At 34.5% G+C, this 27,112-nt stretch overlaps 3 protein-coding genes across 9 annotated transcripts; all 3 read right to left on the bottom strand.

Moving 5' to 3' along the window:
- Window positions 1–1,662: 1,662 nt before the first annotated feature.
- Window positions 1,663–13,705, bottom strand: LOC145194228 (uncharacterized). Of its 7 annotated transcripts, none has more exons than XM_090069392.1 (7): window positions 13,415–13,705; window positions 10,413–12,599; window positions 5,635–10,232; window positions 3,216–4,977; window positions 3,009–3,095; window positions 2,444–2,731; window positions 1,663–2,075 (listed from the first exon to the last, which is right to left on the bottom strand). In XM_090069392.1, exons 1-7 carry the CDS (start codon window positions 13,482–13,484, stop codon window positions 2,041–2,043), a joined length of 9,027 nt encoding a protein of 3,008 aa, XP_089925518.1. In that variant the 5' UTR covers window positions 13,485–13,705; the 3' UTR covers window positions 1,663–2,040. The 7 variants fall into 7 exon arrangements, with proteins under 7 accessions (XP_089925518.1, XP_089925512.1, XP_089925514.1 ...); XM_090069386.1 differs by having other exon boundaries at window positions 3,216–5,792; window positions 5,883–10,232; XM_090069388.1 differs by having other exon boundaries at window positions 3,216–6,518; window positions 6,699–10,232.
- Window positions 13,706–14,269: 564 nt separating this feature from the next.
- LOC149881242 (uncharacterized) lies at window positions 14,270–16,528 on the bottom strand. The gene has a single exon (XM_090069393.1). The coding sequence runs from the start codon at window positions 16,526–16,528 to the stop codon at window positions 15,257–15,259; it is 1,272 nt and encodes a 423-aa protein (XP_089925519.1). The 3' UTR covers window positions 14,270–15,256.
- Window positions 16,529–20,136: 3,608 nt separating this feature from the next.
- On the bottom strand, window positions 20,137–26,328 carry LOC145194227 (uncharacterized). The gene is made up of 5 exons (XM_090069384.1): window positions 26,189–26,328; window positions 21,490–25,620; window positions 21,141–21,227; window positions 20,720–21,007; window positions 20,137–20,608 (listed from the first exon to the last, which is right to left on the bottom strand). The coding sequence occupies exons 1-5, from the start codon at window positions 26,247–26,249 to the stop codon at window positions 20,574–20,576; spliced, it is 4,602 nt and encodes a 1,533-aa protein (XP_089925510.1). The 5' UTR covers window positions 26,250–26,328; the 3' UTR covers window positions 20,137–20,573.
- Window positions 26,329–27,112: the final 784 nt, after the last annotated feature.

The raw sequence follows: 27,112 nt of genomic DNA, 5'->3' as shown, positions 1-27,112 counted from the left end.
GTTTATCTTACTTTGAATATAAACCGTTGTTTGTTTTTTTTCGACATAAAATAGTGATACTTTTAAATGAAGCGGAGCATATTAAGATATCATTATTACTTTCTAGTTTAAGTTTGATTTATCAATGGTTGCTTTAAATTCCAATTATATTATTTGAATATTTTTGAAATTTTGTTGAAAAACTTTGTATTCTCATGTATGCAACATTATCAAAGCCATTAATAATTTTAAATTCGGGCATGAATTAATTTGAAGCAACCCCATTACTTAGATAGTGAGAGACATAGAACGCAAGGTGCACACACCTGCATAATTGCATGAAAGAAAAAACAGTCGCACAATTGAAGTTTAAATTCGGTTTCTAAATTATAACTAGAAATATAATAAAATTACATCAATAAAATGACATTAGTTCAACTTTTAAGGTTTAAAAAGTTCGGTAGCTATTTTATGATTTTAACTCATGTGCAGAGAGTTTAAATAAATGAAAAGATGCAAAACGTGACTCAAATGTTGAAGTTAAATTAAAAAACGCTGAACGATAAAAATGATTGCCTATGGTAGAATATAACCTGAACTGATAAATATCTGGGAAAACAGAAAAGTTTGAGAAATGTTGAAACGTTTTTTTAACTCTAAAGTTAAGAGAAAAAGAAAGAACAGATTTAGTTCTATATATATTTAGTATTTTAATGTAATATTTCAATAAAAAAATTTTTTAGAGTAACCCCCTGATTTTTGTATTAAATATTTTGACAAAAGCTATCTGTATTCAAAGTCAACAAAGTCAACTCATTCACTTGATTGAATAACTAGAAAATTAATATTCGGAATTTATTTTGTTACTAACCATAGCACCATAAGTAACTTCGTGGATTTTTTAAAATTGCGTGGAAAAGATTTAAAATTTGTAGAAAACATTCAGAGTGACCCCCTGTTTCACGTTAAGGAATATCACGGTGCATAGGAACATGCTCTAAGACCTTGCAACACATCGCAAGAAAATTTTTTTTTGATCAGAAAATATTTCCTCATCCAAAAAATGTAAAAGACAACTTTTTTTAGTAGGGGCCTGAGGAAAAATCACATACTTTAAGGGAGTGCCCAGGAATTTTGTTGTTCAAGATAGGTAACTAAGAGACATGGAACTCAAATTAAACAGTATGTTGCTACTGGTTAATTTGAGCTCCAATTACCCTAATTTTTTACAAGTCATCCTCATTTGACACCAGCTTCAACATACCAGTATGTTGATACTGCTGTCAAATGAGGGTGACTTATAAAGAATTAGGGTAATTGGAGTTAAACCAACCCGTAACTGGCCTCTTCCTAGAACTACGTCTCCATTAACCATAATTTTTTTGTTCTATTTTTAACTAGATCAAAATTCATCGACAGATTTCAAATTTCATCAGAAAATTTCTTTTCGTTTAAGATTTATAACCATGCAAAGCTTAAAATTACCCTTAATTACCCCCTGAAATAACTTTAAAAGGTCCTAATTTTTAAACGAAAAATTGGGTGAAGGTGAGGTTCGACCAAATTTAAATCTCTGTTTATAAATTTAATATTGCTTCTAGAAAAAATGGACCCGTTAAGGTTTCGCGAAGTTTTTAATGAAATCTTTTAGAACAAGTCCATTTTCAATTGAAAATCAAAACGTTTCTGTTTTCTTTTAACTTCAATAAATTTGTCTTAAACAATTTTTATAATGTAATTTTTTATTTCTCCAACAAATACTTCTACTTCCCACCAAATAGATCATAATAAATAGATAGACCATCAAATAATAGATAGACCATCAGATAGATATATTAAAACATTTTAATATTTGATCAAAGACGGTAAAGATAATTACATCCTTATTCTTTCATTTAAATGAAAATAAAAGTTTTAAAAACTTAAACGAAAATGAATACAAAAATTATAAAAAGGTTTTTAACAGAAACAGCGAAAAAATTAAATTTTATTGGTAAAAATTAAAAAGCATAAAAGAATTTGATTTCTGTGATGCTACAACATAATATTTAATGTTCACATTCACCAGCCCACAATATGCATGAATTTGTTGAAGCCTGTAATATAAATGTTAATATAAATTATATATATATATATAAAAACATACCCTTAAAATAGATTTATAAATTATTTACATGAATATACTAAAAGATTACGATAACATTTAAAAGATATTTTTAAAATATTTTATATCTAAATCGTATTTATGTAATACTTGATTTTAAACTTGTGAGGTGTCCTAACTGCTTTGACACAGGCACAGAAGAGAAATTTCAACAGTTTTTGTAAAAAAATGTGTATAAATAATAACACTGACAGGGTTACAAACAGCATGCCAAATATTATAAAGTAAATATGGTTAATCAAATGTTAACTGTTAACTCTTTATGAGTAAAGCATATGAAATATAAATTATATTGGTTACCTGAAAGAGATTCTGCATTTTTTTCTGATTTAATTATCTGATCTTCCAAATTCTTTTTAGAATTTACTGCTCGGATGTAAAAATCTTTTAGATAACAATCAATATTTACAACACATTCAGTAAATCTTTCAAACAACATGTCAACACATTTGCCATCATTAATAATTAAAATGTAAGATTTAATTGCATTTTTACAAGTCCCAAATTGGTATTTTGTACTATTTATCGCCTTCATCAGCCTTAACACATAATTTGTAGCTTCTGTTAACTTGTCTTTTAAACTAGAGCCTTTTAAATGAATAAACAAATAAATAAATAAATACATACATACATACATACATACATACATACATACATACATACATACATACATACATACATACATACATACATACATACATACATACATACATACATACATACATACATACATACATACATACATACATACATACATACATACATACATACATACATGTGTATTAAATGTTCATTACTTGTTATATATATTCTTCATTATTTTCAAATAATATTATACATATTCTTCCAAAAAAAATTACACTACCATTAAATGTGAGCTCCACCTCTGCTTCGGTAAACTCAATTGAAGAAAACTTTGAAATATCAAGATTGCATCGACAAAATGAGAAAGCTAAATTTAATTAATTTTTATTAAAAAAACAATTATTCCAAAACAATTTAAGAAAAAATTTGAACTGTTTTGCAAGCACATGAACTTTTGCAAAATGTTATTCAAATAAATACAGCTTACCATTTTTGGTTGTATAAACAGATGTAAGTGTAGTTTGAAGAGTGGTAAAATTTACAATTGAAGAAACTGTTGGAAGATATTGTGTTGTTGTCTTAACATGTTGCCCAGTAACATCATCAGTCACTGAGTCTGTAGTCTGTGAAGTCACAAATACTGTTGTCTCTTGACCTGTGGACTCTGTAGTACTCTCAACATGTTGTTTTTTAGTTGCATCAGTAGCAGATTCTGTAGTTTGTAAGCTTATTGTTGTTGTCTCTTGACCTGTGGACTCTGTAGTAGTCTCCACTTTTCCTGTAGCTGCATCAGTTACAGATTCTGTAGTTTGTAAGCTTATTGGATTGTCAGTAGAAGCCACTGATGGTGTTGTCTCTGGACCTGTGGACTCTGTAGTAGTCTCAACTTTTTCTGTAGTTGCATCAGTTGCAGTTTCTGTAGTTTTTAAGCTTATTGTTGTTGTCTCTTGACCTGTGGACTCTGTAGTACTCTCAACATGTTGTTCTGTAGTTGCATCAGTAGCAGATTCTGTAGTTTGTAAGCTTATTGTTGTTGTCTCTGGACCTGTGGACTCTGTATTAGTCTCAACTTTTTCTGTAGTTGCATCAGTTGCAGATTCTGTAGTTTTTAAGCTTATTGGATTGTCAGTAGAAGCCACTGATGGTGTTGTCTCTGGACCTGTGGACTCTGTAGTAGTCTCAACTTTTTCTGTAGTTGCATCAGTTGCAGATTCTGTAGTTTGTAAGCTTATTATTGTTGTCTCTTCACCTGTGGACTCAGTAGTAGTCTCAACTTTTTCTGTAGTTGCATCAGTTGCAGATTCTGTAGTTTGTAAGCTTATTATTGTTGTCTCTTCACCTGTGGACTCTGTAGTAGTCTCAACTTTTTCTGTAGTTGCATCAGTTGCAGATTCTGTAGTTTGTAAGCTTATTGGATTGTCAGTAGAAGCCACTGATGGTGTTGTCTCTGGACCTGTGGACTCTGTAGTAGTCTCAACCTTTTCTGTAGTTTGTAAGCTTATTGGATTATCAGTAGAAGCCACTGATGGTGTTGTCTCTGGACCTGTGGACTCTGTAGTAGTCTCAACTTTTTCTGTAGTTGCATCAGTTGCAGATTCTGTAGTTTGTAAGCTTATTATTGTTGTCTCTTCACCTGTGGACTCTGTAGTAGTCTCAACTTTTTCTGTAGTTGCATCAGTTGCAGATTCTGTAGTTTGTAAGCTTATTGGATTATCAGTAGAAGCCACTGATGGTGTTGTCTCTGGACCTGTGGACTCTGTAGTAGTCTCAACTTTTTCTGTAGTTGCATCAGTTGCAGATTCTGTAGTTTGTAAGCTTATTATTGTTGTCTCTTCACCTGTGGACTCTGTAGTAGTCTCAACTTTTTCTGTAGTTGCATCAGTTGCAGATTCTGTAGTTTTTAAGCTTATTATTGTTGTCTCTTCACCTGTGGACTCTGTAGTAGTTTCAACTTTTTCTGTAGTTGCATCAGTTGCAGATTCTGTAGTTTTTAAGCTTATTGTTGTTGTCTCTTGACCTGTGGATTCTGTAGTAGTCTCAACATGTTGTTCTGTAGTTGCATCAGTAGCAGATTCTGTAGTTTGTAAGCTTATTGTTGTTGTCTCTGGACCTGTGGACTCTGTAGTAGTCTCAACTTTTTCTGTAGTTGCATCAGTTGCAGATTCTGTAGTTTGTAAGCTTATTGGATTGTCAGTAGAAGCCACTGATGGTGTTGTCTCTGGACCTGTGGACTCTGTAGTAGTCTCAACCTTTTCTGTAGTTTGTAAGCTTATTGGATTATCAGTAGAAGCCACTGATGGTGTTGTCTCTGGACCTGTGGACTCTGTAGTAGTCTCAACTTTTTCTGTAGTTGCATCAGTTGCAGATTCTGTAGTTTGTAAGCTTATTATTGTTGTCTCTTCACCTGTGGACTCTGTAGTAGTCTCAACTTTTTCTGTAGTTGCATCAGTTGCAGATTCTGTAGTTTGTAAGCTTATTGGATTATCAGTAGAAGCCACTGATGGTGTTGTCTCTGGACCTGTGGACTCTGTAGTAGTCTCAACTTTTTCTGTAGTTGCATCAGTTGCAGATTCTGTAGTTTGTAAGCTTATTATTGTTGTCTCTTCACCTGTGGACTCTGTAGTAGTCTCAACTTTTTCTGTAGTTGCATCAGTTGCAGATTCTGTAGTTTTTAAGCTTATTATTGTTGTCTCTTCACCTGTGGACTCTGTAGTAGTCTCAACTTTTTCTGTAGTTGCATCAGTTGCAGATTCTGTAGTTTTTAAGCTTATTGTTGTTGTCTCTTGACCTGTGGATTCCGTAGTAGTCTCAACATGTTGTTCTGTAGTTGCATCAGTAGCAGATTCTGTAGTTTGTAAGCTTATTGTTGTTGTCTCTGGACCTGTGGACTCTGTAGTAGTCTCAACTTTTTCTGTAGTTGCATCAGTTGCAGTTTCTGTAGTTTTTAAGCTTATTGTTGTTGTCTCTTGACCTGTGGACTCTGTAGTACTCTCAACATGTTGTTCTGTAGTTGCATCAGTAGCAGATTCTGTAGTTTGTAAGCTTATTGTTGTTGTCTCTGGACCTGTGGACTCTGTAGTAGTCTCAACTTTTTCTGTAGTTGCATCAGTTGCAGATTCTGTAGTTTGTAAGCTTATTATTGTTGTCTCTTCACCTGTGGACTCTGTAGTAGTCTCAACTTTTTCTGTAGTTGCATCAGTTGCAGTTTCTGTAGTTTTTAAGCTTATTGTTGTCTCTTGACCTGTGGACTCTGTAGTACTCTCAACATGTTGTTCTGTAGTTGCATCAGTAGCAGATTCTGTAGTTTGTAAGCTTATTGTTGTTGTCTCTGGACCTGTGGACTCTGTAGTAGTCTCAACTTTTTCTGTAGTTGCATCAGTTGCAGATTCTGTAGTTTGTAAGCTTATTATTGTTGTCTCTTCACCTGTGGACTCTGTAGTAGTCTCAACTTTTTCTGTAGTTGCATCAGTTGCAGATTCTGTAGTTTTTAAGCTTATTGTTGTTGTCTCTTGACCTGTGGATTCTGTAGTAGTCTCAACATGTTGTTCTGTAGTTGCATCAGTAGCAGATTCTGTAGTTTGTAAGCTTATTGTTGTTGTCTCTGGACCTGTGGACTCTGTAGTAGTCTCAACTTTTTCTGTAGTTGCATCAGTTGCAGTTTCTGTAGTTTTTAAGCTTATTGTTGTTGTCTCTTGACCTGTGGACTCTGTAGTACTCTCAACATGTTGTTCTGTAGTTGCATCAGTAGCAGATTCTGTAGTTTGTAAGCTTATTGTTGTTGTCTCTGGACCTGTGGACTCTGTAGTAGTCTCAACTTTTTCTGTAGTTGCATCAGTTGCAGATTCTGTAGTTTGTAAGCTTATTATTGTTGTCTCTTCACCTGTGGACTCAGTAGTAGTCTCAACTTTTTCTGTAGTTGCATCAGTTGCAGATTCTGTAGTTTGTAAGCTTATTATTGTTGTCTCTTCACCTGTGGACTCTGTAGTAGTCTCAACTTTTTCTGTAGTTGCATCAGTTGCAGATTCTGTAGTTTGTAAGCTTATTGGATTGTCAGTAGAAGCCACTGATGGTGTTGTCTCTGGACCTGTGGACTCTGTAGTAGTCTCAACCTTTTCTGTAGTTTGTAAGCTTATTGGATTATCAGTAGAAGCCACTGATGGTGTTGTCTCTGGACCTGTGGACTCTGTAGTAGTCTCAACTTTTTCTGTAGTTGCATCAGTTGCAGATTCTGTAGTTTGTAAGCTTATTATTGTTGTCTCTTCACCTGTGGACTCTGTAGTAGTCTCAACTTTTTCTGTAGTTGCATCAGTTGCAGATTCTGTAGTTTGTAAGCTTATTGGATTATCAGTAGAAGCCACTGATGGTGTTGTCTCTGGACCTGTGGACTCTGTAGTAGTCTCAACTTTTTCTGTAGTTGCATCAGTTGCAGATTCTGTAGTTTGTAAGCTTATTATTGTTGTCTCTTCACCTGTGGACTCTGTAGTAGTCTCAACTTTTTCTGTAGTTGCATCAGTTGCAGATTCTGTAGTTTTTAAGCTTATTATTGTTGTCTCTTCACCTGTGGACTCTGTAGTAGTTTCAACTTTTTCTGTAGTTGCATCAGTTGCAGATTCTGTAGTTTTTAAGCTTATTGTTGTTGTCTCTTGACCTGTGGATTCTGTAGTAGTCTCAACATGTTGTTCTGTAGTTGCATCAGTAGCAGATTCTGTAGTTTGTAAGCTTATTGTTGTTGTCTCTGGACCTGTGGACTCTGTAGTAGTCTCAACTTTTTCTGTAGTTGCATCAGTTGCAGATTCTGTAGTTTGTAAGCTTATTGGATTGTCAGTAGAAGCCACTGATGGTGTTGTCTCTGGACCTGTGGACTCTGTAGTAGTCTCAACCTTTTCTGTAGTTTGTAAGCTTATTGGATTATCAGTAGAAGCCACTGATGGTGTTGTCTCTGGACCTGTGGACTCTGTAGTAGTCTCAACTTTTTCTGTAGTTGCATCAGTTGCAGATTCTGTAGTTTGTAAGCTTATTATTGTTGTCTCTTCACCTGTGGACTCTGTAGTAGTCTCAACTTTTTCTGTAGTTGCATCAGTTGCAGATTCTGTAGTTTGTAAGCTTATTGGATTATCAGTAGAAGCCACTGATGGTGTTGTCTCTGGACCTGTGGACTCTGTAGTAGTCTCAACTTTTTCTGTAGTTGCATCAGTTGCAGATTCTGTAGTTTGTAAGCTTATTATTGTTGTCTCTTCACCTGTGGACTCTGTAGTAGTCTCAACTTTTTCTGTAGTTGCATCAGTTGCAGATTCTGTAGTTTTTAAGCTTATTATTGTTGTCTCTTCACCTGTGGACTCTGTAGTAGTCTCAACTTTTTCTGTAGTTGCATCAGTTGCAGATTCTGTAGTTTTTAAGCTTATTGTTGTTGTCTCTTGACCTGTGGATTCCGTAGTAGTCTCAACATGTTGTTCTGTAGTTGCATCAGTAGCAGATTCTGTAGTTTGTAAGCTTATTGTTGTTGTCTCTGGACCTGTGGACTCTGTAGTAGTCTCAACTTTTTCTGTAGTTGCATCAGTTGCAGTTTCTGTAGTTTTTAAGCTTATTGTTGTTGTCTCTGGACCTGTGGACTCTGTAGTAGTCTCAACTTTTTCTGTAGTTGCATCAGTTGCAGTTTCTGTAGTTTTTAAGCTTATTGTTGTCTCTTGACCTGTGGACTCTGTAGTACTCTCAACATGTTGTTCTGTAGTTGCATCAGTAGCAGATTCTGTAGTTTGTAAGCTTATTGTTGTTGTCTCTGGACCTGTGGACTCTGTAGTAGTCTCAACTTTTTCTGTAGTTGCATCAGTTGCAGATTCTGTAGTTTGTAAGCTTATTATTGTTGTCTCTTCACCTGTGGACTCAGTAGTAGTCTCAACTTTTTCTGTAGTTGCATCAGTTGCAGATTCTGTAGTTTGTAAGCTTATTATTGTTGTCTCTTCACCTGTGGACTCTGTAGTAGTCTCAACTTTTTCTGTAGTTGCATCAGTTGCAGATTCTGTAGTTTGTAAGCTTATTGGATTGTCAGTAGAAGCCACTGATGGTGTTGTCTCTGGACCTGTGGACTCTGTAGTAGTCTCAACCTTTTCTGTAGTTTGTAAGCTTATTGGATTATCAGTAGAAGCCACTGATGGTGTTGTCTCTGGACCTGTGGACTCTGTAGTAGTCTCAACTTTTTCTGTAGTTGCATCAGTTGCAGATTCTGTAGTTTGTAAGCTTATTATTGTTGTCTCTTCACCTGTGGACTCTGTAGTAGTCTCAACTTTTTCTGTAGTTGCATCAGTTGCAGATTCTGTAGTTTGTAAGCTTATTGGATTATCAGTAGAAGCCACTGATGGTGTTGTCTCTGGACCTGTGGACTCTGTAGTAGTCTCAACTTTTTCTGTAGTTGCATCAGTTGCAGATTCTGTAGTTTGTAAGCTTATTATTGTTGTCTCTTCACCTGTGGACTCTGTAGTAGTCTCAACTTTTTCTGTAGTTGCATCAGTTGCAGATTCTGTAGTTTTTAAGCTTATTATTGTTGTCTCTTCACCTGTGGACTCTGTAGTAGTTTCAACTTTTTCTGTAGTTGCATCAGTTGCAGATTCTGTAGTTTTTAAGCTTATTGTTGTTGTCTCTTGACCTGTGGATTCTGTAGTAGTCTCAACATGTTGTTCTGTAGTTGCATCAGTAGCAGATTCTGTAGTTTGTAAGCTTATTGTTGTTGTCTCTGGACCTGTGGACTCTGTAGTAGTCTCAACTTTTTCTGTAGTTGCATCAGTTGCAGATTCTGTAGTTTGTAAGCTTATTGGATTGTCAGTAGAAGCCACTGATGGTGTTGTCTCTGGACCTGTGGACTCTGTAGTAGTCTCAACCTTTTCTGTAGTTTGTAAGCTTATTGGATTATCAGTAGAAGCCACTGATGGTGTTGTCTCTGGACCTGTGGACTCTGTAGTAGTCTCAACTTTTTCTGTAGTTGCATCAGTTGCAGATTCTGTAGTTTGTAAGCTTATTATTGTTGTCTCTTCACCTGTGGACTCTGTAGTAGTCTCAACTTTTTCTGTAGTTGCATCAGTTGCAGATTCTGTAGTTTGTAAGCTTATTGGATTATCAGTAGAAGCCACTGATGGTGTTGTCTCTGGACCTGTGGACTCTGTAGTAGTCTCAACTTTTTCTGTAGTTGCATCAGTTGCAGATTCTGTAGTTTGTAAGCTTATTATTGTTGTCTCTTCACCTGTGGACTCTGTAGTAGTCTCAACTTTTTCTGTAGTTGCATCAGTTGCAGATTCTGTAGTTTTTAAGCTTATTATTGTTGTCTCTTCACCTGTGGACTCTGTAGTAGTCTCAACTTTTTCTGTAGTTGCATCAGTTGCAGATTCTGTAGTTTTTAAGCTTATTGTTGTTGTCTCTTGACCTGTGGATTCCGTAGTAGTCTCAACATGTTGTTCTGTAGTTGCATCAGTAGCAGATTCTGTAGTTTGTAAGCTTATTGTTGTTGTCTCTGGACCTGTGGACTCTGTAGTAGTCTCAACTTTTTCTGTAGTTGCATCAGTTGCAGATTCTGTAGTTTGTAAGCTTATTGTTGTTGTCTCTGGACCTGTGGACTCTGTAGTAGTCTCAACTTTTTCTGTAGTTGCATCAGTTGCAGATTCTGTAGTTTGTAAGCTTATTATTGTTGTCTCTTCACCTGTGGACTCTGTAGTAGTCTCAACTTTTTCTGTAGTTGCATCAGTTGCAGTTTCTGTAGTTTTTAAGCTTATTGTTGTCTCTTGACCTGTGGACTCTGTAGTACTCTCAACATGTTGTTCTGTAGTTGCATCAGTAGCAGATTCTGTAGTTTGTAAGCTTATTGTTGTTGTCTCTGGACCTGTGGACTCTGTAGTAGTCTCAACTTTTTCTGTAGTTGCATCAGTTGCAGATTCTGTAGTTTGTAAGCTTATTATTGTTGTCTCTTCACCTGTGGACTCTGTAGTAGTCTCAACTTTTTCTGTAGTTGCATCAGTTGCAGATTCTGTAGTTTTTAAGCTTATTGTTGTTGTCTCTTGACCTGTGGATTCTGTAGTAGTCTCAACATGTTGTTCTGTAGTTGCATCAGTAGCAGATTCTGTAGTTTGTAAGCTTATTGTTGTTGTCTCTGGACCTGTGGACTCTGTAGTAGTCTCAACTTTTTCTGTAGTTGCATCAGTTGCAGTTTCTGTAGTTTTTAAGCTTATTGTTGTTGTCTCTTGACCTGTGGACTCTGTAGTACTCTCAACATGTTGTTCTGTAGTTGCATCAGTAGCAGATTCTGTAGTTTGTAAGCTTATTGTTGTTGTCTCTGGACCTGTGGACTCTGTAGTAGTCTCAACTTTTTCTGTAGTTGCATCAGTTGCAGATTCTGTAGTTTGTAAGCTTATTATTGTTGTCTCTTCACCTGTGGACTCTGTAGTAGTCTCAACTTTTTCTGTAGTTGCATCAGTTGCAGATTCTGTAGTTTTTAAGCTTATTGTTGTTGTCTCTTGACCTGTGGATTCTGTAGTAGTCTCAACATGTTGTTCTGTAGTTGCATCAGTAGCAGATTCTGTAGTTTGTAAGCTTATTGTTGTTGTCTCTGGACCTGTGGACTCTGTAGTAGTCTCAACTTTTTCTGTAGTTGCATCAGTTGCAGTTTCTGTAGTTTTTAAGCTTATTGTTGTTGTCTCTTGACCTGCGGACTCTGTAGTACTCTCAACATGTTGTTCTGTAGTTGCATCAGTAGCAGATTCTGTAGTTTGTAAGCTTATTGTTGTTGTCTCTGGACCTGTGGACTCTGTATTAGTCTCAACTTTTTCTGTAGTTGCATCAGTAGCAGATTCTGTAGTTTGTAAGCATATTAGACTGTCAGTAGAAGCCACTGATGGTGTTGTCTCTTTACCTGTGGACTCTGTAGTAGTCTCAACTTGTTGTTCTGTAGTTGTATCAGTTGTAGACTCTGTAGTTTGTAAGCTTATTGTTGCTGTCTCTTGACCTGTGGACTCTGTAGTAGTCTCAACTTCTTCTGTAGCTGCATCAGTTACAGATTCTGTAGTTTGTAAGCTTATTGGATTATCAGTAGAAGCCACTGATGGTGTTGTCTCTTCACCTGTAGACTGTGTAGTTGTCTCAACTTGTTGTTCTGTAGTTGTCTCTTTATCTGGCGTTGTTTCTTCAAGTGTTTGCTTTGTAGAGATATCAGTTTCTGAATTTGTTGTTTGAAAGGTTATTGGAACATCATTAAGAACTGCTGTTGTTGAAACATAACTTAGTGGAGTTGTTTGCACTGCTGCTGGTTCACTATTTAATATTCCAATAAGAATTTGCTTTAGAAACAGTATACTTCCAAGTTGGTTAATGTAGTTAGCTCTTATTATATGCTGTGAATTGTTTGTAAGTGCTTGTAAGAAATTATTATTAACATTTCTTTTTACTGTTAATGCAAAAATATTTATTCCAGAGTTCCGCACACTTTGTGAAATTTCTGCAAACTTTGTTAAATTTTTGTTTGGTTTAGTATTATTATTTATTTTCCCATCAGTTAAAACAATTATAATCTTATTAACACCCGACCTTGTTCCACATCCTCTTGTTTCCAGAAGATGTTTTGCTACTTGTATCCCGTCTTCGTAGTTTGTTATATTTCCTGATTGACGAAGCTGGTCAACAGCTCTAATAAAAGAACGTTCATTTTGGTTTTCGTCACAATAGACTGCTTTAATTCCATTGTTAGAGAGTAAAACGACAGATCCTCGAGTGCCATTTTGATTTATACCAAGTACTATTGCTAAGTCCTTTACTAATCTTATCTGTCTGCTGAAATATAATGGACTAATAATTTCTGATGCTTGTAATACAAACGAGACATCGATATTTTTCACCCCTAAAAATGAAGCCAGCAAAGATTTAGAGTATGGTCATAGTTTAGTGCTGCCCCCCCTCCTCTCCACTGATTTTTTTAATTTCTAATCAAATAGAATTTTTTTTATGTAAAAATTAATTCATATGTATAACAATAGTAACATAAATTATGTAAATTATTTTTTCTTAAAAAAATTTTTATCGCGTTGTTATTGGCTTTTATCATGATGTTACTCAATAAAAAAAACTTGCTGTTTAAAGCAATCATAGTAATACAACATGACAATTTTGTCGTGGGGTCCATAAAGTTGGTCCATATTGGAAGTATCTATGTGAAAAATTTCAAACAAGTTATGATTTATGGCGCAACAACTACTGGCAGCATTGCTTTGCTTAGAAAGTGGAGCGTATCTTACTAAAAGAAAAATTCAACATTAGTTTGTTTTCGTGTTCATTAAATATCTTGATTAAAAACTTCACATTTAAATTAAATCCCTTGATTTATATGTTTAGAATGCATTTTTTTAAATTACCTATATATAGCTTAATACTTAAAATTAAATTTTATAATTTTTTAAGCCAAGTTTTAATAATATATCTATGATTAATGAAATAAATATTAAAGATATAACAAATTCAATAAATTTTATAGACATTGTAAATGTTATAGATACTAAATATCGTTCGAAAAAAAACCTTGGAAAAAAAAGTTCACAAAATAAAAATTCATCAACTTTTTTTGTACAATTAGTATTAAGATGATCGCAGCAAAATTAAATTTTCACTTTTTAAAATATAAGAACTTAGGTTTTTAAAACGATTATTCAAGCTCCTTACCAAAAAAAGGGACCTGCCCTTCCACCAAAGAAAAAATTATAACATATTGAAAAATCTTCATCAAACCCATTATGCTGTATGTTTAACTTCTCTTAAGTGTCTTTAACTGCAATTTGTTATTTTTAATTGAATCTTACGTTCTATTTATTGTAAATTTTACAGGGGGCATAGCTTTAGCTATGTTTCTTCTATTCTTTTATCGGTGGGTTTAGTGCGCAAGTCGCTAAGTTGAACAACGAGAAAATGCTTGCGTAAGTTGTCCAGCTTTTAAATAAAGATTAGCTCTTTTTTCTAAAGAAAAACTGATACAGTGACGTTAAACAAATTTAAAGATTAACAAATCCCATTTATCTTTGACTTGAAAACTTTACATGAAATCAAAAAGCGCGTGTCCTCCTTACATCTGAGACATTCTTTAACGATTAAACAATATTTTTTAAATTAATTACTATAGCAACACAGCAAATGAAGTTTAAAGGTTTAAATAAGGAGATTTGAAGATGTCTAAATTCAAATTTGTTTGTTAAAAATTTGTTTCACAGCAGTTTTGAACTAAAAAACAGAGAACAATTTTTTTCACTAAATAGAAATATTAATTTTTTTCTAAATTGTCCAATTTTGTCAATTTGCATTTGAGTGAATTCCATTCCTCTACTGCAATACATTTGATCCCCATATTGTTACTAAAACGACAATATACTGCGCAATGAACTCTTTTCTTTTCTTTTCTTTTTTTTTTTTTTAAAAAATCGTTTCTTTTGCAGCTTTAAGCGTTGAAAACCTTTACTAAACTCAATGACGTCACAAAATTTTCAACCCACCACAACTTGTAGGCTGTAGTACGTATTCCTATAAATAATCGCAGTCTGATATTAATGACGCATACTTTTCTTTTCTTGAAGAAAACCTTTCCATAGCACAATAAACACAAAAAACGAACCATTATAGATGAGAACCAATATGGATGAAACCCCAATTCCTAAAACTCAATGATATATTATATACACTAGATGTCTACTTCGATCCTAAAGGGGAAGCCGTGGAAGCCATTTCTAATTCGGGCGAAAACATGTATTACATATGGCGGATTCAATTTGTAAACAAATTGAATCCGCCATATGTAATAAGGGAAAAAGCGGCTTCGCTTTTTCATAAATTTAAAAGCGGCTTTACTTTTCGTCCAATAATATCCCCCAAGTTAGACATCTAGTATATATAATATATCATTGCTAAAACTTAACTTGGTTTGAAAAAGTAATGTATTAAATGAATTAAAAGTCGTGAAAGCTGGAAAATGATTAAAATACTGAGTCGTGATGTCTCGTTTTCTCAGAAACCCGAAAATCTTTTTTGCTCGAAGAATATTTTCTTACTAATGCTTGAATTTACTTCATAACGGACGAGTTTTGAGTCAATTTTTAAATAAGGATTAGGGGAGGTAGGGGAGCATTGGGCACTTTTTTACATAAACGCTAATAAAACTGTTATTTTTTATTATAATCAAAATTTTATTTCAAATATCTAGCACACATATTTGGCAGTAATTATTGCTAAGAAGAGTTTTAGTATTATAATTAGTTGCAAAGTTACAAAAGGTTTTTGAACACATGTCCAAAGTGCCCAAACCTCCCGGTGGTTGGGAGGTTTGGGCACCCCTGTGGGGAGGTTTGGGCACTGTATTTAATATGCACAATATTGTTTTAATATACTGCTATGATTAAGTATTATATAGCATTGATATAAAAAACTATAATACAAACATTTTTTCTTATCATAGACTTTACAAAAAATTAAACAATGTCACTTGGAATCAATACTGCACGATGTTGGGCTTAATAAGACTTATTTTAAATTTGGTATGACCCAAAGAGGCTTATCAAATTTATATTTTAGGCTGCCACGTTTTATCCATGTTGTTGGTGTAGGCAATTTTGTTTTTATATCCTCCAGGGGGACGCTGGCTACGTCCTCGATGTCAGGAAACATAAACGTATTTCTTATCTTACTTGCTCTCATGAATTTGACAGTTGCCATGAAGTGATTAACCTCTTCCACTATTCCAACATAATGATAAACAGTTTTTTTGGTGTTAAATTTAACCAACACAAAGTTATTGACCAGGAAATTTCTATCCATAACAATCACATCGTCTCCATCAAAGTCTTCTTCCGATGAATCGATTTCAACAAGGGCTTTGTCAGAAACGGAAACATTTTCTATTTCATCATCACTGCTAATCTTCCTGCGTTTCTCGTTTTTAGAGCATTTTTGATTTTTGTTGAGCTCTTTGATCTTATTTTTTCTTTGTCTTTCTTTTTCTTCCATTTCAATGAGTCTTTTCTCGGGTGAGTCTGTCAATATTCTAGTTTTTCCTTTCTTCCGTTTCATGCCATCCAATTTCCTGGGGCCGGCTTTCAGGTATGGCCTTACTAAATCAGGTGTTATATTGATAGCGCCCCTAGTCTGGCTTTTAGATAGAGATTCCATTTGAGATGGCCCAGTGACTTCCATATTTGAACTTGTACGATCCTCTAGACTCAGATTTTCTTTTGTTGAAGGCTGTTCCATGATAGGTTGGTCTGAAATCAATTTTTCTGTAGCAACATTATTCTCTTCCGGCAAGCAGCGATCAGTTATAGAAGAACAAACAAAATCTTCATCAGAAAAAATGTTTGAATTGAATGGCCAAATGCCAGGTTTTTCAAATCCCTTTTGAATATTTTGCAACTTGAATGCAAGTGGGATGGCTTTTGCTGCTAATTTTGGGATTTCATAAATTGTTAAAGTTTTGCCAGGATTGCTTACCATCCAATCTGTTACAACAGTGTTATAATAAGTTTTAAGTGGTCCATAGACAGTCAGGTCTAGTGGCTGCAGTTTATGGCTGCAGTGCGGTGGGAAAGTCATTAAAACAATGCCTGATTCTTTGCAAAAATCGAGAACTGGTACTGAAATATGGCTCTCGTGATTGTCCAGCAGCAATAGAACTGGCGAGGAAGGCGTTGGTTTTGCGTGTTTTACAAAATGGTGTATATATTTTAAAAAACATGGTGCTGTCATCCACCCTGAAGGATGTGCCGCTCCATCTGAAGCAACAGGTGCATCATTTAGCATATATGTTTTGAAATTAACCCGTGGGAATATGAAAAAGGGTGGTATTGAGTTACCCAATGCATTAATACCACAGCAAATCGTTACAAGTGTCCCTCTTTCAGCTGACGTTACTTGCCCAACTTGCTTGGTGCCTCTGAGAGCAATCACTTTCTGGGTTCTTTGTACTGTTGATAATCCAGTTTCGTCTATATTGTAAATAGACTCAGGGCCGAAGCGATCCCGTTCATATACAGTTTTAAGATTTTCAAAAAAATCCCCGACATTTTTCTTATTGAAACTTGTGGCACGTGAGAGACTGGTAGCTTCTGGTGTCCTTATTGAAAGCTGAGGTTGTCTTTTAAAAATCCCCTAAGCCAATCTTTGGATGCAAGCTTCTTCTCTGTCCAGTTGTCTGGTATTTTTTTATTAATGGCAGTAGCGTATTCGTAAACCAATTCGCGTGCCTTCAGCTTTGACATTCCATGGTTTAGTTTAAACAATGTTACAAGATATTCTGAAATTTTTTCTTCTTCATCTTTCGTGAATATTTGGTATGATACAAATTTAGAAGAAATATCTTTCACAACGCCACCTTGCTTTATGTATCTTTGAAGGTTAGACCTGGGTATATCATATTTAATCGCAGTAGTTTTAATTTTTCCTCCTTTAGAAACCTCTTCCAATGCGCGCAAAATAACATCTTTAGGGATTTCACGTCGTTTATTTTTCTTTTTAAATGAAAACGGCATTGTCCTGATAAGAAATGATTAACCATTCAATCCAATGGGCATAGCAAAAAAGCACAAACGTATGACACCAAAACACGCTAAAAAAGAGGGAGCATTGGGCATGCCCAAACCTCCCTCCTACATGCGTGCCCAATGCTCCCCACAACCTCACTTTTCAAATAATTTCGAATAAGTTTATTTTCATCAAATGTTGAATCCTAATTGCCAGGTAAATGTAATGTTCATTAAACGCAAAAGAAGAAGTTAACACAGATACTTACACTTTCTTGCAGATTTCTTTGTTATCTTTCTTCAAATCACAAACAAGATATTTACTTTTGTACGCAACAAACCGTTAAGCGCATGTAACTTGACAACCAAGTGAAATGACAGCTGACACTTTTGATGAGCGGTGTTGCCAGTTATAAAACTATAGTGCTATGGTAGAAAACAAAAAATATCTATAATAGATTGTGAGAAATGAGGGGGTGCCCAAACCTCCCGACTGCCAAATGCTCCCCTACCTCCCCTACCTGTATAAAAAAGCTTTGAAATGGTAGAACAGTTTTAAAAACTTTGTATCTTTGTAGAAGATGGTTACGACAACTGAGTTTTTAAGTAATATAATAGTGTTATTGAGTTTGCAATTGGAAAGTTGAGCTGGCGTCATTTTATGTTCATTTTACTTAAGCTGGGAAAACTAAATTTGAAATTCTTCAAAAAAAAAAAAAAAAAAATCTGAATAGATGCCGAAATACACTAGATAGATGCCAAAAAATTCATGTCAAAAAAATCCAAAAGAGTTTTTCAATAACCATTAACTTAAGCTCAAATTGTTTTAAAATCAGAGCTGATTAACTCCGTAATAACAATAAAAGTTGCCCTCTTAACTAGTTTTAAGTTTTGCAAGTTATTTAAAATTCACATCATATTTCAGTTACTGGAATGTCAGAGATGTTACAAGTTTCTTTATTTATCCGTAGAATGATTGAGTTAGGGTTTATATATTTTTTGAATATATATACTTTTTTTTTTTCTTTTTTTCTTTTTCAACATATGATATTGAAATTAAGTTAGTTCTAGTTTTTAAATGAGCAATTAAAAATTAAGTGCAATTAAAAATAGTTGTAATTAACGATAATAGTAAAAATAGCAGCAGCGTCTGCAAAAAAATTTTTACTTTATACTGCTAGAGACTTATCAAAAAATTATAATGCTGTTTTTCAATGTTACTGTCAAGTTTAAAAAAAGGTTTCTTTCACAAGCGATTCAAAGTTATTCTCTGAGTTTAAAAGTTAAATCATGTCGAAGCTTTTTTTTGAAGAATAAGTTTAGATTTAACTTTTAAATTTTTGCCCAAATAAAAAGAAATTAAGACAGTGCTTTGTTGCTAAGTGATACCTTTGGCTATCACGTTTATTGTTGTTAAGTTTAATTTCCATGAATTTAGTTTTTTGTTTAGAAAAAAAAACTTTTAAATACATTTTAAAATTACAGTAAATCACTGCTTTTTTTTCCTTAAAATGACTCTAAGAACCTAAAAAATGATTTTAAGAGTCTAAAAAATTGCAACCAGTTTTGGTTGTTTTTGTTAAATAATAAACAATATAAATTTCAAAATCTTTTGCAAAGTCAAAGCAACTCGTCAGAATAGAGTTATTTCATTCTCCCATTTTAAACGTTGAAAGAAAGTTTTATTGATTTTTTTCTAAAAGTAAAAAATTGTTTAAAACTTAGTTTTACTTTTTAAAGAAATAAAAACTTTTCTGTTAAATATTTTATATTTAAAGAAACTAATCTAGAAAAAAGTTTAAAAAATAAAATATATTTTAAAAGTAATCATTACTTACTAAAATTGATAACTCATTTTCTTCCAACGTTTAAAATGACAAAATAATTCTAACCTGACGATCTGTAGAGAGTGTAAATAATCTTTGTCCATCGCTTGTTGCCTTGACCACGACTTATTCGAGTTGCGTATTACTTTGCTCCTAAATTTACTTTAAACAACAACCGTAAAAGTGCTAAAAAAATGTTTGGTTTTTGGTTTAAAAGTAAACAAAGTTTTTTCTCTTTTTTTAACCAAAGTTTAAGTAAAAACTTATGGTTTATCATCCAGCAAGCTGCAAGTTTTCTGATAAGTTTAGCATTTTATTTAAGGTTGGAAACTTGTTCAGGGCACAACGGATATATTAATATTTGTTTTACAATTTCACAGATTTTTATTCAAAAGTTTTCACTTAAACTCTAAATAATTGAAAAGTTTAATAGTTTAAAAGTTAAAATATATATTAAACTAAAAGTCAAATTATTAAACTATTCATCCTTGAACAGCGACCTAATAAAGCATTTTAAAGTACAAGTACCCAACAAACTCATCTTTTATTTTATTAAATGAATAAAATTGTCGCTTGACTCATTTTTGATTGAATGATAATATTGAAATGAATGTTTTGTAACAACAAATATTAACGCTCATAAATATTATTTTTACCTGCTAAAATGTGCTTAGAAGTCAAAAAATTTTAAAGCCTTATTAAAGAGCGAAATGAAAAAGTAAAAGTAAAATAGATTAGAATGAAAAAAGTTGTTCCCGATGGCTAATACCTAAGTTTTCTGATTTTTGGTGCTAGATTTTCAATTTAAAAAAAAGTTCCAAAGGTAAGGTATAGATTACACTTGCAAATATTTTTCAATTAAAAAAAAAAAGGAGGATCAACGAGACAAGTTAAGAAACGAGACAAATTATTTTACAAATATTTTTTTTCCTGAAAAATTTTTTTATTTTTTTTCTATATAAAATATTTCCATTCGACCAGCAAATACTCTTTTCGTTACTAAATACTCATAATATTGTTATAAAATTACACAAATTTCTCCGAAACCGACTTAAAAAATTGATTTTTCTTTTCCTCAAAGTTTTTTAAAAAGTTCTTTTTAAATACGATCACAAAGATTAAAACGCGTGTTTCAACAAGTGTCTTAAAACAAGTTTCAACGCGTCTTAAAACAACACAAAACGTGACAAAGTATGAGAAGTTAATCAGATTAAATCAACCAGCGCTAAAGTTATGAAGAAAAACTTTGAACGATAAACTGTAAAATGTTTTTGTAAATAATATAAACTAAAACTCATGAGAAGAACCGAATTTACAAATCAATTATACAAACATGTGATAAACAATGAAACATTCCAGACGTTTCTATCAAATTGTTTGCATTACTTCAATACTAAGACTCACGAGAAGACCTGAAGAACAGATCAATAAGTAGATAAGTTGATAAACAAAGAATCGTTCCAGACGTTTCTATGCCATCCAATCGTTTGCTTTATTTCATTAAAATCCGAAAATTTGCTTCAATTTGTTAAAACCTACGGAAGAAAAAAAAATTTTAGCCACCTTTGTCTGAGATACCATCGTGTCATAAATAATCTATACACAATAATAAAAAGATTTTAAAAATGCAAGGTGATTTGTGTTACCTGAAAACATATCGAAACTGTTCTCTAAAAAATTCAGCTGCTCCATTAAAAGCTTTTTGGAATTCATTGCTTTAATGTAAACTTCTTTTATCTGACATTCAATAATTAATGAACATTCTGAAAACCTATCAAACAGCATGTCGACGCATTTTGTATCGTCTACCATCTTTATTTGGCTTTTAAGTTCGCTACGACAAGTTTTAAAAGTGTATTTTTTGAAAATGATGGATCCGATTATCGACGACATGTACTTTATTGATTCTTTTAGCTTATCTTTGAAACACGAACCTGTAAATATAACGAAATCCTGTTAGAAAGATATGTATGTAAGATATTAAAAATTTTGCTAGTTATATATAAAGAACAAAAAAAGTTTCATCAATAATTCAAAAACCCAAATCTTTCATAGCCTAAAACTTACCGTTAAACATTTCCTCGATGTCTATTTTCGTTAAATCGATTTTGGGCAAAAGAGATTCATCAAACTTACAGGAGCAGAAACTTGAACCTATAAAAAGTGTAAATAGTCAATAAAAAAATTATTTAAAATTTACTTAATACGTTCAAATATGCTAAATAAAAATATTTTGGCGCGGTGAATTTAAAAGTCACATAAATTGTAACTTTAGTCATGGAATTTTAAAATCGCAAAATAAAAACATGATAAAATAATTATAAGAGCAAGAATTATATTTATCGAAATGTTAGGCATCATCGAATTCGGCACCTGAGAACATATCGTTACTTATAATGCTTAAACCACAACTTACTGGTTGTTGACGGCTTAACTGTTGTTGTTGACGGCTTCACTGTTGTTGTTGAGATTTTGGCTGTGGAACTTGCACTACTTCCAAGTTTAACGGTTGTTGGCTCAGCGGTTGAAACGACTAGAGTACTAGTTTCTGGATTTGATGTAGCAGTGGTTGTTTTGAGTAAAACATCAGTTGTAGTTTCTGATGCTGTTACGATGGTTGTTGGCTCAGCCGATGAAACAACTGGAGTACTAGTTTCTGGTTCTGATGTGGCAGTGGTTGTTTCGACTAAGACTTCAGTTGTAGTTTCTGATGCTGTTACGATGGTTGTTGGCTCAGCGGTTGAAGCAACTGGAGTACTAGTTTCTGGTTCTGATATAGCAGTGGTTGTTTCGACTAAGACTTCAGTTGTAGTTTCTGATGCTGTTACGACGGTTGTTGGCTCAGCGGTTGAAGCAACTGGAGTACTAGTTTCTGGTTCTGATGTAGCAGTGGTTGTTTCGACTAAGACTTCAGTTGTAGTTTCTGATGCTGTTACGATGGTTGTTGGCTCAGCCGATGAAACAACTGGAGTACTAGTTTCTGATTCTGATGTAGCAGTGGTTGTTTCGACTAAGACTTCAGTTGTAGTTTCTGATGCTGTTACAACGGTTGTTGGCTCAGCGGTTGAAGCAACTGGAGTACTAGTTTCTGGTTCTAATGTGGCAGTGGTTGTTTCGACTGAGGCTTCAGTTGTATATTCTGGTGTTGTTACGACGGTTGTTGACTCAGCGGTTGAAGCAACTGGAGTACTAGTTTCTGGTTCTGATGTAGCAGTAGTTGTTTCGACTAAGACTTCAGTTGTAGTTTCTGATGCTGTTACGACGGTTGTTGGCTCAGCGGTTGAAGCAACTGGAGTACTAGTTTCTGGTTCTAATGTGGCAGTGGTTGTTTCGACTGAGGTTTCAGTTGTATATTCTGGTGTTGTTACGACGGTTGTTGGCTCAGCGGTTGAAGCAGCTGGAGTACTAGTTTCTGGTTCTGATGTAGCAGTGGTTGTTTCGACTGAGGCTTCAGTTGTATATTCTGGTGTTGTTACGACAGTTGTTGGCTCAGCGGTTGAAGCAACTGGAGTACTAGTTTCTGGTTCTGATGTAGCAGTGGTTGTTTCGACTGAGGCTTCAGTTGTATATTCTGGTGTTGTTACGACGGTTGTTGGCTCAGCGGTTGAAGCAACTGGAGTACTAGTTTCTGGTTCTGATGTGGCAGTGGTTGTTTCGACTAAGACTTCAGTTGTAGTTTCTGATGCTGTTACAACGGTTGTTGGCTCAGCGGTTGAAGCAACTGGAGTACTAGTTTCTGATTCTGATGTAGCAGTGGTTGTTTCGACTAAGACTTCAGTTGTAGTTTCTGATGCTGTTACGACGGTTGTTGGCTCAGCGGTTGAAACAACTGGAGTACTAGTTTCTGGTTCTGATGTGGCAGTGGTTGTTTCGACTGAGGCTTCAGTTGTATATTCTGGTGTTGTTACGACAGTTGTTGGCTCAGCAGTTGAAGCAACTGGAGTACTAGTTTCTGGTTTTGATGTAGCAGTGGTTGTTTCGACTGAGGCTTCAGTTGTAGTTTCTGATGCTGTTACGATGGTTGTTGGCTCAGCGGTTGAAGCAACTGGAGTACTAGTTTCTGGTTCTGATATAGCAGTGGTTGTTTCGACTAAGACTTCAGTTGTAGTTTCTGATGCTGTTACGACGGTTGTTGGCTCAGCGGTTGAAGCAACTGGAGTACTAGTTTCTGGTTCTAATGTGGCAGTGGTTGTTTCGACTGAGGCTTCAGTTGTATATTCTGGTGTTGTTACGACGGTTGTTGGCTCAGCGGTTGAAGCAGCTGGAGTACTAGTTTCTGGTTCTGATGTAGCAGTGGTTGTTTCGACTAAGACTTCAGTTGTAGTTTCTGATGCTGTTACGACGGTTGTTGGCTCAGCGGTTGAAGCAACTGGAGTACTAGTTTCTGGTTCTGATGTAGCAGTGGTTGTTTCGACTGAGGCTTCAGTTGTAGTTTCTGATGCTGTTACGATGGTTGTTGGCTCAGCCGATGAAACAACTGGAGTACTAGTTTCTGGTTCTGATGTGGCAGTGGTTGTTTCGACTAAGACTTCAGTTGTAGTTTCTGATGCTGTTACAACGGTTGTTGGCTCAGCGGTTGAAGCAACTGGAGTACTAGTTTCTGATTCTGATGTAGCAGTGGTTGTTTCGACTAAGACTTTAGTTGTAGTTTCTGATGCTGTTACGACGGTTGTTGGCTCAGCGGTTGAAACAACTGGAGTACTAGTTTCTGGTTCTGATGTGGCAGTGGTTGTTTCGACTGAGGCTTCAGTTGTATATTCTGGTGTTGTTACGACAGTTGTTGGCTCAGCGGTTGAAGCAACTGGAGTACTAGTTTCTGGTTTTGATGTAGCAGTGGTTGTTTCGACTGAGGCTTCAGTTGTAGTTTCTGATGCTGTTACGACGGTTGTTGGCTCAGCGGTTGAAGCAACTGGAGTACTAGTTTCTGGTTCTGATGTGGCAGTGGTTGTTTCGACTGAGGCTTCAGTTGTATATTCTGGTGTTGTTACGACAGTTGTTGGCTCAGCGGTTGAAGCAACTGGAGTACTAGTTTCTGATTCTGATGTAGCAGTGGTTGTTTCGACTGAGGCTTCAGTTGTATATTCTGGTGTTGTTACGACGGTTGTTGGCTCAGCGGTTGAAGCAACTGGAGTACTAGTTTCTGGTTCTGATGTAGCAGTAGTTGTTTCGACTAAGACTTCAGTTGTAGTTTCTGATGCTGTTACGACGGTTGTTGGCTCAGCGGTTGAAGCAACTGGAGTACTAGTTTCTGATTCTGATGTAGCAGTGGTTGTTTCGACTGAGGCTTCAGTTGTATATTCTGGTGTTGTTACGATGGTTGTTGGCTCAGCCGATGAAACAACTGGAGTACTAGTTTCTGGTTCTGATGTGGCAGTGGTTGTTTCGACTAAGACTTCAGTTGTAGTTTCTGATGCTGTTACAACGGTTGTTGGCTCAGCGGTTGAAGCAACTGGAGTACTAGTTTCTGGTTCTGATGTAGCAGTGGTTGTTTCAACTAAGACTTCAGTTGTAGTTTCTGATGCTGTTACGATGGTTGTTGGCTCAGCGGTTGAAACAACTGGAGTACTAGTTTCTGGTTCTAATGTGGCAGTGGTTGTTTCGACTGAGGCTTCAGTTGTATATTCTGGTGTTGTTACGACAGTTGTTGGCTCAGCGGTTGAAGCAACTGGAGTACTAGATTCTGGTTCTGATGTGGCAGTGGTTGTTTCGACTAAAGGTTTAGCTGTGGTTTCTGACAATATTACAACTGTAGTTGGATTCGTAGTTGTATTAATTTGGGCTTCTGTAGTAATTTCTCTTCCCAAACTTATAGTAGTTGTTTCAGTTGTGGATAGTTCAGGTGTGATAACAGTTGTTGCGAGTTTAGGGGTAGTAACAGTTGTTGTATGTTTTGGTGTGGTAATAGTTGTTGCTGGTTGTGAATAATACTTTTTTGTAGTTGTTGTTTTGGGTGTTGTTGTTGTTTTTTTAAAAAAATTGTATAATAAGTCATATATTATTTGCAAAATTATATTTGGATTTATGTTTTGATATTTTTTTGCGGTTAAAATCATTTTTTCATCGTTGGTTAGTTTTAGCAGAAACTCTTTGTTAATGTTATTGCCAACAGCAGTTGCCACTATGTTTATTCCTGATTTTCTTGCATTTTCAGCTGTAACTGATAAGGTTGTTAAGTTTTTGCTGGGAATGGTTGAGTTGTTAATTTCGCCGTCTGTTAAAACAACCAGTAGTCTCACTGTATTCTGACGCATGCCGCAGCCTCTCGTTCTCAGTAAATTTATTGCTGTTTGAATACCACTTTCGTAGTTGGTTGTATCACCTGAACGTTTAAGTTTGTTTAGTGCTTTGGTAAATGAAAGTTCATTTTGATTTTCATCGCAATGAATTGCTTCTATGGGTTTGTCTGAAATTAAGGTCACAGAACCCATGTTTCCTTGGCCCAAGTTCAGAGCTGTTATAACATCTTTTATTAACTTCATTTGGCTAACAAAAGTAGAAGATGTAAGGCTGTTTGAAGCTTCGACTGCAAATGATATTTCGACATTTACTGAAACAGCAAAAATATTATGTAAATATTACATATGTAATGTTATTTATATAAATATTATATATACTATATCAGCTATATAAAAAATTTAATGTGTTAGTGCTTTTGGGTTCTTGGAGATTTTTATTTGTGTAAAGAGATTTATAGATGACGAGGTCTTTAAATTTACAGTGGTTGAATTTTACAGAAGGTAAGATTTACAGAATCACAAGGAAAAATCTATTGCTAATTGCGCACGTCAAAGAAGGACTGCATGATGCTTTAACGTGTTTCCTTTAGAAATAAAATTTTAAAAGAAAAATAGTGAAGATAATTTTAAGAGAAAAATAGTGAAGGTAATTTTAAAAGGAAAATAGTGAAGATAATTTAATTTCAGAAGAAAAAAGTTTTAAACTTATACTTTGAGTTTATTAAGTTTTTTATATAAAAAGAATTGATTTTTTTGTTTTTCTATTTTTCCCCGTATTTTGTTTTTTTCTTGCATACATGTTCTTTGAAAGTTTTTTTCTGCAATCAAAATAAAAGGTAATACGTTTGTTAAATTAGAACCAAAATAAATATTTCTTACCAGACTGTCCTTTAACTAACGCAACAATCAGAAAGGATGCATACAAATGAATAAGATTCATGTTTGTAGTTGGTTTTACTTAGCGGTATGGAGTATTGTGCCGTATTTATTAAAACTCTCACAGGAAGAGATTAATTAGCTTTCAAATGAATTTAGTAATCAATGATAGTAATGCACGCATTTATTACGTAATCATATATCTAGCTTGAACAGTGACGAATCCTATGCGTAAATGAGTGAGTGAATGAAGCATACAATATTTGAGGAGTGTTTGAATCTTCACCATGTTAATTTTCGGATTAATTTTTCCCACTCGTATTTTATGCTAGTGTTTAAGACATAATGCTTCTTTTCATTGTTAAAGCTGCAACTTTTTACAGTGGATTTTAAAATGGCATGATAAATGTTCCAGCTTCTATGAAAATAAAATAAATAAATATGAAATAAAAAAGATACACTAAACTCATGTTAAAAATGTATTTCAACTCAACTTTCATGGGATATATATTTTTTTAAGATTTTTCAAATTTCTGATGCATATAAAAAAAAAAAATTTCTGATATACAGAATCTAAGTTTGAGTCAGCCAATCGAAGATGCGTCAGTATTTAATAAGATTTCCCCACCTACTAATGGTAGTCGCTGGATGCGTCTGTAGTTATATATCAAATTGCGATACTGCGACAGCGACGCGTTGGTTTAAATAAAAAGTAATCTTTAATTGATCTAATAATCTGGGGTTTTATTTCTGTAGGCTTACGTTGTTTGTTTTTATTTCATTAGATTTTTTTTTTTTTTTCTTAGTCTGCTCATTTTTTTTTTCTTAGTCTGCTCATTTTTTTTTCTTAGTCTGCTCATTTTTTTTTTCTTAGTCTGCTCATTTTTTGTAGCAATTTTTTAGTAGTAATTTTTTAATAAAATATTT

Source organism: Hydra viridissima, unplaced genomic scaffold (assembly GCF_058129835.1).
Source record: "Hydra viridissima isolate aposymbiotic clone 2 unplaced genomic scaffold, HvirCarnegie_v1 scaffold_12, whole genome shotgun sequence".
In the NCBI taxonomy this organism is placed as follows: domain Eukaryota; kingdom Metazoa; phylum Cnidaria; class Hydrozoa; order Anthoathecata; family Hydridae; genus Hydra; species Hydra viridissima.
This window is presented reverse-complemented; position numbering and strand designations above follow the sequence as displayed.

Bases quoted from the DNA above. Each gene is read 5' to 3' on its own strand.
- LOC149881242 (XM_090069393.1), bottom strand. From the start codon at position 16,528: ATGCTAAATGATGCACCTGTTGCTTCAGATGGAGCGGCACATCCTTCA.
- LOC145194227 (XM_090069384.1), bottom strand. From the start codon at position 26,249: ATGAATCTTATTCATTTGTATGCATCCTTTCTGATTGTTGCGTTAGTT. The intron at 21,228-21,489 runs GTAAGTTGTGGT...CACTTTTTATAG, and splicing joins AGTTAAGCCGTCAACAACCA to GTTCAAGTTTCTGCTCCTGT. The intron at 21,008-21,140 runs GTAAGTTTTAGG...TTATATTTACAG, and splicing joins CATCGAGGAAATGTTTAACG to GTTCGTGTTTCAAAGATAAG.
- LOC145194228 (XM_090069385.1), bottom strand. From the start codon at position 13,484: ATGGGTTTGATGAAGATTTTTCAATATGTTATAATTTTTTCTTTGGTG. The intron at 12,600-13,414 runs GTAAGGAGCTTG...CTTCATTTTTAG, and splicing joins AGGGCAGGTCCCTTTTTTTG to GGGTGAAAAATATCGATGTC. The intron at 3,096-3,215 runs GTAAGCTGTATT...AATTAAATTTAG, and splicing joins TGTTTATACAACCAAAAATG to CTTTCTCATTTTGTCGATGC.